This window comes from Episyrphus balteatus, chromosome X, assembly GCF_945859705.1.
Source record: "Episyrphus balteatus chromosome X, idEpiBalt1.1, whole genome shotgun sequence".
NCBI lineage: Eukaryota > Metazoa > Arthropoda > Insecta > Diptera > Syrphidae > Episyrphus > Episyrphus balteatus.
The window spans coordinates 7,105,601-7,116,758 of NC_079138.1; the positions used below are offsets into that span (position 1 = coordinate 7,105,601).

Consider the following 11,158-nt stretch of genomic DNA (forward strand, 5'->3'; position numbering starts at 1 on the left):
TCTTGAAAATTGAAAATCTACTAATTATTTGTTTGTTTTTTATTTTTAATATTTCTATTTTGTTGGCAGCTGGTGAACTACGAATTAGTGTTAGAAGACTGAACTAATAAATTTCTTTTTGATCATAATGAAATGGGAATTTATCGATAAAATAAAAAAAAGTATGTGAAATTGAGAATTTCTTACATTTTCATACTAGAATATTTAACTTGATATGTTTTCAACTGGGTTTTGTTAAAAAAAATAGTTAATTGAATATAAGAAAAGCCATTTTTGAGGGTAATTTTGTTTTATCTTGAGGGAATTTTATTCAAAGTAGTACCAAGAAAAAAGTCCCATTTAATACATTTTAACCCAATTCGCACAGCAAAAAAATAAATTTGATCCCTTTTTTAACCAAACGTCAAATTTTAATCGTGGTAGAAATTTTAACCAACATTTTAACGCAATTCGCACACGGCCTAAATAAAATGTATCAAAGTAATTTTGACTGATTTTGAAGAATTCTTGATCAAAAATTTGTTAGATTATGCTGAACTAACCGTTTTACCCAACCACAACGTTGCAACCACTAGATGAGAAAGATTTTTTTTTGGAAAAGAACATACCTAATAAAAAAAGTTAGGAAAATTAATTTTGTTGAAAATTAATTTTTTTAGAATAAATATTTGTAAATAAAAGTTCTGAAAGTTTAATTTTGAAATATAACTACTTCCGAAATTTTGGATCTACTTCACTTTTTTTCTTTCAAAGTTGCTTCGAAATTTTGAAACTGAAGTCCGAACCCTGTTCGCTGTACTTCTTATTCTTATAAGAAACGAATCACTGACGTGTGTTGGAAATCCTCTTATTCTACTTCAGCACTTTTTGTTGCTACACCTACATATATATATATTTTTTTTTTGTAAACCTATACACACTTTGACATTACCACAAACTACAACTCCACTTCACACAGCTACACCATTGTGGTCATCTGTAGTGATTGTGTGTTGTTCCTTCGAATTCTTATTAGTTCATCTCGTAATTTATTTCGCTACAGATTATTCATAATTTTGTGTTTGTTTTTTTTTTTGTTTTTTTATATTTTTTATTTTCTTTTTGTGAAATTTGTTCTTAATTTGATCTCGGACGGTGATTTTGTGAGTGTTTCTTTTTTTTCATTAAGTTTCATTTAATTGTAAGTTTATTTAATTTATTTATAAATATAATTTATATTATATTGTCAACCAAAGATGGGACTCAAATTCATTGTGTATGTGTGTGGGTAGAAATTGTAAACATTTCCATTTCCATAAAAAAAAAAAAAAATATAAAAATACTTTAATCAGGTTTTTTGGTTTTATTTTGTATTGAAAATAGCAAATATTGGATGAGTAACAGGAAGTTTTGCTAATGTTTATTTAATATAAGTAAAGTATACACGCCCATTCCATCAGGATATAATAGCTTTTAAGTTGAAATACAATTCTTTCCCATTCGAGAATCGAGATCCGAAACTGATTTCGATTTGTTTCCAAATTATTGATGAGTAATATTGACCTAATGATGAATTTAGTTTAAAATTCCATTTAAGTTAATAAATTGACAACACAAACACACTATAAATACCGCAAGGAAATGTTTGTAGTAGGTACCTATTTTTAATTTCAATCATTTTGAAATAAGTTCGGAGGGAGCCTCTGTGAATCACCTGGAAATGAGTGATGTTTGATGTTTATTTTAAGATTCACGGGTGTTGCGTGTATAATCGCATTTTAGGTCATAGAATCGAATTGTGAATTTTAAATGATCCCTGAGATTGAATAAATAGATCTATTTAGTCTGTTTGGTTTATTTTGCAATGGATTCGATGTTTCTAAGAGTAATATCAATTCGTGCAGTTTAGATATTAAATACCTAAACATTTTTGTTAGACGCTAAACGAAACGAACACCCACATAAATTATACAAATTTCATAAGTACAATAGTTGAATTGTTACCTATAAAGGGAATAAATGTATTTAACGCCTACAGGCTTATTTACATCAGATTTGTTAAAGCCTTGAAAAAAGGTTTGACAAATATTAGATATATATTATTGAGTAATAAGTAGAAAAAAAGAGTCAGATTCAGTTGACACGAGCTTGAATGTAAACAAAATTTGCGTATTGACTAGGTGTCTCACGATAAATCATTTCTGATGAGTCCAAATGAGTTCCATTGGTACGAAAGGCCAAATTTTTGTATGGACTAAAGACAGGGCCGAGCCTGGTTGGGGGGCATTGAGGGACAGTGCCCTATCTTAAAAATACCCTCCCTTCAAAAATATCCTGATTTTAAAGAGGCCTTGTTATGTACAAGTCCGAACTTTAAAGAAGTTCTAGATTCAAAAATGGCTCTAGCTTTGAAAATTTTCTGCCTAAAAATACCCTACATTCATTGACGTTTGAGGTCGCAAAGCAATTTTAGCCGCGGCTTTTTTAATTTAAAATTTTTGTATGAATTAAAGTAAACGAACAATTCAGAAATCTCATTTAACAAACGAATTGAAATAAGAAAAAAAAAAAAAAAAAAAAAAAATCGTATAACTTAATATAAATTTAAAAACAAGATAATTATTATTTTATTTTTATTTTTAATTTTATTTTTAGTTTTAAAACTTAATATTTACAACATTTTTTGTTTAATTTTTAAATATTGCGACGCGTTTCGGATTTAATCCATCATCGGGCAGAGGTGTAGTTGACGTTTGATGTATTTTGTTTTTTGCCAATCAAAATACATCAAACGTCAACTACACCTCTGCCCGATGATGGATTAAATCCGAAACGCGTCGCAATATTTAAAAATTAAACAAAAAATGTTGTAAATATTAAGTTTTAAAACTAAAAATAAAATTAAAAATAAAAATAAAATAATAATTATCTTGTTTTTAAATTTATATTTTTTCATATACACTATACAACATGAAGACAACACCACAAATTATACGTATAACTTAAGTTTTAACACCAAAATCGAAAAAGTGCTGATGTCAGGCTCTAACAAGAGACCTCCTTTGGAAATTTCACCGTAGCAATAAAAAGTTCTTTCTAATAAAGTGTTGCCTGTCAGGGAAAAAACCATAATTTTGGAAAGGAACAAAATTTTTTCAATACTAAACAATTTGAAAGAGAAAAAATTTAACAATTTTAATTGGTGAAAATTGTAAAAATCTTTACAATTATCTCGAAAAATCAATCTGTTACAGAGAAATGATTATAACAGAATTTTCTTAATACTTAAATAAAAAATAGTACAATTATATATCATGTTTTTCTAATTACTATTGTTGTATATTATTTATTATTTTATTAATAACTTCAAATTTTGAATGGGTTCAAATACCCTCTATTAATTTAACTCTTGCGTTTATTTTTGTTTTAGCCAAACTAAAAACTCTTCATTTTTGTAATCTTGAAACCAAGTTCTACTCAACTTTAACTTTGTTTTTGCCAAACTAAAAGCTGTTAATTCTTCATAATTCTAAACATAATTTGAAAACACATTGTCAATCTGGCAGACGGTATTGCCACCGCCAAAACACTTTTATTACCAAATTTATATTCCAATCAAATGTAACCGAAACTCTTGTATATAACAATTTTAATTAATAAAACTCATCTATCTATTTACCCTAAATTCAAAAATATGATTCAATTTAAATTTAACTCGTGAAAACTCTAACTCCTATGTTTATTTGTATTGAATTAGAAAGTGCAATGCGCGGGTGGCAATATAGCTACCAGAGATGTATAACTATTATAATAATTTTTGAGACCAAGTTAATTTCGTATATAAACTTCGGATATATTATCCCAACTCAGATCAAATTTTATTTTCATTTTATTACTCTGCTCTATGTCAAAATTACAAATTTTTTTTGAAAACTTTGATTTCTTTGGTTTTCTAAAACTTAAACGGTATTTATTAATAAAATGATGAAATAAACTCATAAGAATTTGATTTTGCTCATGGAACAGTGATAAAAAAAATTAATTTACAACTGTAAAAATGTCGTGTTCGCTCCCTCAAAACAGGAAATCTATTTGATTTATTTATTTAATGCGTTTAAAACTAACGTTAATCACTTATTATAACATTATCTTAAAACTATGTAGTACAGTACAATTTTCATCACGATAATGTATTATTGTTGAATTAGTTGTACATTTGTTGTACATAAATGAAGCTTAAAAAATTGAGCCTTATTTTAGTCTTTTAAAAAATGTCAGCCAACATTTAGCGCGATCTGCGAATTTGAAGTCAAAAGTATGGTTTTTATTTTGATGACAGATATATAATTATAATCGTTTTATATGAAAAATAGTTTCTACATTCTAATGAAAGGAAATAAAAATAAAAAAAATCGAAAAATTTGGTTTTTGTTATTTCTAATCATTGTGCAATTAAGTCGTAAAACAATAATCTTTTTTATCAAAAAATAAAACCGACTTCCATGGATCAAATCCATGGTTTTATGGTTTTTCTAATAGTTCCTATGGCTATAACTGAACGAAATTAAAATGGGACCACATTGCAGCCACCAGCTTTCTTATACAAAAAGAATTATTAAAATTGGTTCACTCAGTCCAAAGTTATGAGGTAACAAACCTCCTCCTTTTTGGAAGTCGGTAAAAAAGAATGTAGCTTTCACATGTTCTTTATTTTATCATTACACCATCATTTTTCATAGAGATACAACCTATCAAAAATCACTACAAAATTTCGATTGTATTTCATTTAATTTTTAGGGCTAGTGTACAACAAAAAAACTATTATTGTACTTTTAAATATGTATGTATAATCTATTTGGAAAGACAATCAAAGTTTTAACCTGAATACATTAATGCTTTGCACTTAAATTTACATTTACCACCTCATATAAAATTTATAAATGTCTGATACGACCCTTGCCCCACCTTAAATTCAACTCTAACTACGGGTCTCACTAAAGGCCGTTGAAATCTTTATTTTGCCAATTTGATGTTTATCGACAGACGTATAACAAACAAAAAAAAATCAAGGAATTCATTTTATCGTCTTATAGAAAAATTCAATAATAATATATATTTTCAATAATTTCCTCAAAACCCATCTAGTGACGCATCATGAAAGATTTCTTTAAGCTCTATTCATAACTGAAAACCAAAAATGTTTTTGGAGGTCTGGTTTTTGAATTATTTGCAATCTTCTTACATTCAGAAGCAGATATTTTCGGATCAAGGTCTCCAAAAAAATTTTGATTTAAAGATATGAGTTCACAATGAGCAATATGCAGGCCTCAGCCTCTTGTCGAAAAAAAGGCATATTCAAGAATCCATCGAGTTATACATCAAAAGAAAGGCCTCTTTAAGCTCTATTCATAACTGAAATTTCTTTAAGGTCTAGTTGCTGAATTATTTTAATTTTTTTTATTTTTAAAAATACCATAAAATTTCTTGTTTGTTTCTATCCAACCTACTCTCTTTAGCTTTTTGTCGCATCTTATGCAAATCAGCCTCTGTATTTGCTTGCATTTGTTATTAACAAATGATCATCATTTCAGCACCTTGTTGTTGATGAAAGAAAAAAAAAACATAATAGAGATTTATGCTAGGAGTTGTAACTTTTCTTTATTTGGATAACTGTGAGTTCCAAAAAAGTACCACATCGAGATTAACTCCTACTTATACAGTTGATACCTGTGGATCACAAATATTTACTTATTCTTCTTCTGAAAAAGCTAATAGACAACAATTTATAATTCCGAGTGTAGGCTTTGCATTTTTTTTAAATTATTATTCATTGAGATTCATAATATCTCCGTGTTCTAATTTGCCTATAAATACATAAATACTTTGTTAGGGTGAACTGAACTTATTAATTAATTCATCGACGATGAGATGTTCAGGGGCGTACACTCCCTTGGGGCAAGCGGGGCGGTGCCCCGGGGCCCCCGACCGCCCCAGGGCCCCCACTGGAGACAATGCAGAGAAGGAAACTGTTAGCATAAATTGAGTTACGAAGTAACCAGGGAGACAAATTATGTCATTCAGTGTAATGTATAATGCATTGGTAGCCACACAATATATGTATATTGATTTTAAAAAAAGTTACCCCAGGGGACCCAAAAAAAAAAAATAAACTGCTTTTTTAAAAGAAAAATTATAATTTTATCTTAGGGCCCCAAAAAATATTATCTACTTGAAAAATCTTTGCCACCACAAATAATACATTAGGGGCCCCAAAAAAGCAAAAAAATATTATTTGAGGATCTTCAAAAGTGGTTCAAAACAATCAAATGGAAAATTAAATATAAATTTAGGGGCCCCAACATAAATACATCAGGGCCCAAAATAAAAACATTACGTTATTGGTGGCATTCCGAATATTACTTCCGAACAGAGGCCCCAATACCTATGTATTAATTCTTGGCTCGAAAAAAATTATATTATATTTTAGGGGCCTCTAAGCAATTAAATTTGAGGCTCTAAAAATAATTTTTCAGCGGCCTGATGATGGAAAATAAAATATGTATTTATTACTTCAGAACAGAGGCCCCAAGAAAATTTTTATTTTAGGGGTCTCTAAATATTTAATTTTGGGGGCCCCTAGTACAAGTGTTTACTACTTTTATGAGAGACATTTTAAGTCAGTATAGCAAAGTGCATTACGAACATATTAAAACATTAAAGTAAACCTAAAAATAAATAAGCCATACAAAAAAAAAAACCTATGGAGTATACGTATTTTTTTTGTAACTAAGGGGCCCCCAAATATCAAAGGGGCCCCAAAATTTAGTCTTACCCCGGGGCCCCGGCGACTCAACGTACGCCACTGGAGATGTTTATTCTCCCTCATAAGGAAGTCGTGCCTCGATTGCATTATTTTTAGTTCAGTCAATCAACAAACGAATATACATAGACAATAATACAGTAGGTAGGAATATTTTGAGTACTCGGAGAGCCCTTTGTAAATTTTTTTTTTTATGTAAATCAGGTTGAAGAAATAGTATTTTGTTTGTATCTTAATACATGCAGTTTTAAATAAAATAATTGATTCAAATTTAGTATAAATATATTTATTTTTTATTTATTTGCCTAGAAATTATTAAAAAGTATAGAGATTGAAAAAAAAAGATAAGAACAGCAACATCATGCCAGTCTTCCATACAAAAACCATTGAAAGTATTTTGGATCCTGTTGCTCAACAGGTAAGTTTTTTCCTATTAAAACTTTTTAATTGATTTTATTATGCTTGTTGAATTAAATTATTTAAAAACGATACTTTAACTTGGATTTAAGGTATCTCGTTTAGTTATTCTTCATGAAGAAGCCGAAGATGGCAATGCTATGCCAGACCTTAGCCGTCCAGTTCAAGTCGTCTCAATGGCCGTTACCAATCTTATAAAAGTCGGTCGTGAAACAATTAACAGTTCAGATGATAACATACTTAAACAGGACATGCCGTCGGCTCTGACCCGTGTCGAGAATGCCTCTCAATTACTTGAAGAGGCATCAGATATGTTAAGGGGCGATCCATATTCCGGTCCAGCACGCAAAAAACTTATCGAAGGCAGCCGCGGCATATTACAAGGCACATCTGCCCTTCTTCTATGCTTTGACGAATCCGAAGTTAGGAAAATCATACAAGAATGCAAGCGGGTACTTGATTACCTGGCTATTGCTGAAGTAATCGGTTCGATGGAAGATCTCGTACAGTTTTTGAAAGATTTAAGTCCATGCCTTAGCAAAGTTTCGAGAGAAGTGAGTGTACGTGAGAAAGAATTAACGCATCAAGTGCATAGTGAAATTTTGGTGCGCTGTCTGGAGCAGGTTAAAATTCTTGCTCCAATTCTGATTTGCAGCATGAAAGTTTACATTCATATTGTTGAGCAAAATGGAGTAGGAGTCGATGAAGCTGCTGAAAATAGAAACTACTTAGCCTCACGTATGACGGATGAGATTCAAGAAATTATTCGTGTCCTACAACTTACAACATATGACGAGGACACCAGTGAGCTGGATAATTTGACTGTTTTGAAGAAAATAAGCAATGCTATACTAAATAAAGTCGGCCTTGCTAATGACTGGCTGGCCAATCCGTATGCTTTGAAAGGTGGCGTTGGGGAAAAGGCCTTACGGCAAATAATAGAAAATGCTCACGAAGTGGCTGACAGATGTCTTCCTCAGGATTCAATGCCAATTCGCAAAATGGCTGACGATATTACCACCATGGGTAATGCATTGTGTGAGCTGCGCCATGACGGCAAAGGAACCAGTCCTCAAGCAGAGAGTTTGGCCAAAAATATACGCGAAAAACTGGGTAGCTTGCAGCAGGCTCTTATGAATGCCATAGTAGGTGTAAATAAAGCGGGAGTACAGCAAACCGCCCATACCATTCAAGGGCGCTTAGAGCAGGCATGTAAATGGCTGCAGAATCCAGAAATCAATGACAATGGCTTGGGTGAACGTGCAATCGGTTTGATTGTTGAAGAAGGAAGAAAAGTTGCCGATGGTTGTCCTGGCTACCAGAAAGCTGAAATACTCCAACTTTGTGATGAAGTAGAATATTTGAAAATGAATGCAGCCGGAACGACACCCAAGGCAAAGGAATTTGCCAAGAAGCTCACCCACAAATTACATGAACTAAAGGAAGCAATACAAAATGCCCTAGTCAATCGAATCGTTCAGGACTTTATGGATGTATCAACTCCGTTGAAACAATTCAGCGATGCAGTAAATGTTCCCCAAGGAACACCAAACCGAGAGCAAAATTTCAACCAGAAGTCAAATAATTTACAAGCATTCAGTGATCGTGCTTCGAAAACTAGTCGAATGGTGGCGGCTGGTGGATCTGGCGGGAACAAAAAGATCGCCGAAATATTGCTGGCTTCAGCATCCCAAGTCGACAGTTTAACACCGCAACTGGTATCTGCTGGGCGCATTCGAATGAACTATCCGGGCAGCACAGCAGCTGACGAGCATTTGAACAACTTGAAACAACAATATGCCGACACAGTTCTCAGGATGAGAACAGTTTGTGATCAGGCAACGAATCCGGCTGATTTTATCAAAACATCCGAAGATCACATGCAGGTTTATGTTAAGCTGTGTGAAGATGCTATTCATAATAAACAGCCCCAAAAAATGGTTGACAACACATCGAACATTGCACGCTTGGTTAATCGTGTTCTACTCGTAGCCAAACAGGAAGCAGATAATTCCGAAGATCCAGTATTTACAGCAAAGCTTAATGCAGCAACCAATCGTCTGGAAAATTCACTACCAGCTATGGTTGGCGATGCAAAGATGGTTGCAACTAATATCAATGACCCGGTTCCTGCTAGTGCCTGGAGAGATTCTTATAAGAAGGTTAACTTTTTAAATTGGCTTAGACTGTAGAATTTTAAAATTTGTATTTTTATTATTTTTTACTTCAATAGCTACTAGCTGACGTGCGTGATGTTCGGTCTGCCATTGCACCCTCACATGCTGATTTACTTCCACCTGTTCCCGAATTAAATGCTTTGCATTTGTCTTCCAATGAAAACAAACGTAAGAAAAACGTTACCATGGTAAACGAAAAATTATTTTTTATTTCTTGCAGTGGACCGTGCTCCACCACGTCCTCCACTGCCACGTGAGGGTATGGCTCCAATTCGTCCACCACCACCAGAGACAGATGATGAAGATGAAGTCTTCCGCACGACGCCACATGCCAATCAACCAATTTTGGTAACGTTGTTGTTAATTTGTTTCGTTTATTTTAATTTATGTTGTTTTCTCCCTTTAAAGATTGCAGCTCGTGGTCTGCATCAAGAAGTTCGTCAATGGTCTTCCAAAGACAACGAAATTATTTCAGCAGCCAAACGTATGGCTGTCCTTATGGCTAGACTATCTGAATTAGTTCTTGCCGATTCGAAAGGTAGCAAACGAGAGCTTATTGCTACAGCTAAACAAATTGCTGAAGCATCAGAAGATGTAACACGTTTGGCTAAGGATTTGGCAAGACAATGTACAGATCGTCGAATTCGTACAAACTTGTTGCAAGTTTGTGAACGTATTCCCACAATTGGAACGCAACTTAAAATTCTTTCAACTGTCAAAGCTACGATGTTGGGTGCTCAGGGATCCGATGAAGATCGCGAAGCAACAGAAATGTTGGTTGGAAATGCACAAAATCTAATGCAAAGTGTAAGTAATCCTTATTTACAAAATATCAAAAAATAAATATATTTTTTTAAAATTTAGGTAAAGGAAACTGTCCGAGCAGCTGAAGGTGCCAGCATCAAGATTCGCTCTGATCAAACTAGCAATAGACTTCAATGGGTCAGGCGCCAACCTTGGTATCAATATTAAAGTATCAAACAAACATAAAATCGTAAAAAATAAAAAACAAAATACGTTTGCCAAAATCAAATCCGAAGGGACTTTCTCTCTTACAATCATTTAAGAACAAAAAACAAACTAAACTGGAGTTAATTTTTTTTTTACAAATTTTGTTTTTCAATGTTTGTGGGATGAAAATGCAATTAACAACGATTTTTTTTTATTATTATTATTTATACCTAATAGAGATAATTATAAAACATAAGCTAAATGTTATAAACTACAAAAAAAATATATCTTACTAATGTTGTTGAGTAGAAAAATAAAACAAATAAAAAACAAAGTGCATCTTAGAAAATACTTTAACAACTATAAATTTATTTACAAAGAATCGAAAAATTTATTACAAAGATATTTATGATATATTATGATGAAATCAAAATAAATTGTTTTATTAACTAAGAAAACTGTTTTATTTTTTTTTTGAAGTGAAAACTTCTTTAGTATCGTAGTGATTTGAAACAAGATGAAACGAAAACGCGACACGACTTCAACTTGTTATAACTTTTTTGTTTTAATAGATAGATGAATGAAATTTGTACTGTAGATAGGTAATTAAATAAATTATAATTGTACAAAATGTCAATTAATTTCATATTCAAAATTCAGAGATAACGGTAAAAAGATGTTCTTTTCCAACAAACGTTATATCTTTTGATGTAGTGCACATACAAATTTGATTTAAATTTAATACGCATGCTGATAACATAACCTTTTATTTGATATATCACACATAACGTTACGTGCTCTACAAGTTACACAA

The 11,158-nt window shown here is 31.9% G+C and overlaps 1 protein-coding gene across 2 annotated transcripts; it reads left to right on the plus strand.

Moving 5' to 3' along the window:
• The first annotated feature begins 999 nt into the window (after positions 1–999).
• On the plus strand, positions 1,000–10,496 carry LOC129920561 (vinculin). 2 transcript variants are annotated; one of them, XM_056001901.1, is made up of 7 exons: positions 1,000–1,180; positions 7,109–7,217; positions 7,309–9,378; positions 9,450–9,561; positions 9,614–9,741; positions 9,802–10,200; positions 10,258–10,496. In XM_056001901.1, exons 2-7 carry the CDS (start codon positions 7,161–7,163, stop codon positions 10,363–10,365), a joined length of 2,874 nt encoding a protein of 957 aa, XP_055857876.1. In that variant the 5' UTR covers positions 1,000–1,180; positions 7,109–7,160; the 3' UTR covers positions 10,366–10,496. The 2 variants fall into 2 exon arrangements, with proteins under 2 accessions (XP_055857876.1, XP_055857877.1); XM_056001902.1 differs by having other exon boundaries at positions 1,000–1,142.
• The last annotated feature ends 662 nt before the right edge of the window (positions 10,497–11,158 follow it).

What these genes read in the sequence shown, in the direction of transcription:
- LOC129920561 (XM_056001901.1), top strand. Translation starts at nt 7,161, where the DNA reads ATGCCAGTCTTCCATACAAAAACCATTGAAAGTATTTTGGATCCTGTT. An exon ending in TGGATCCTGTTGCTCAACAG is followed by an intron (nt 7,218 to 7,308) that starts GTAAGTTTTTTC and finishes CTTGGATTTAAG; the next exon opens with GTATCTCGTTTAGTTATTCT. An exon ending in ATGCCAATCAACCAATTTTG is followed by an intron (nt 9,742 to 9,801) that starts GTAACGTTGTTG and finishes CTCCCTTTAAAG; the next exon opens with ATTGCAGCTCGTGGTCTGCA.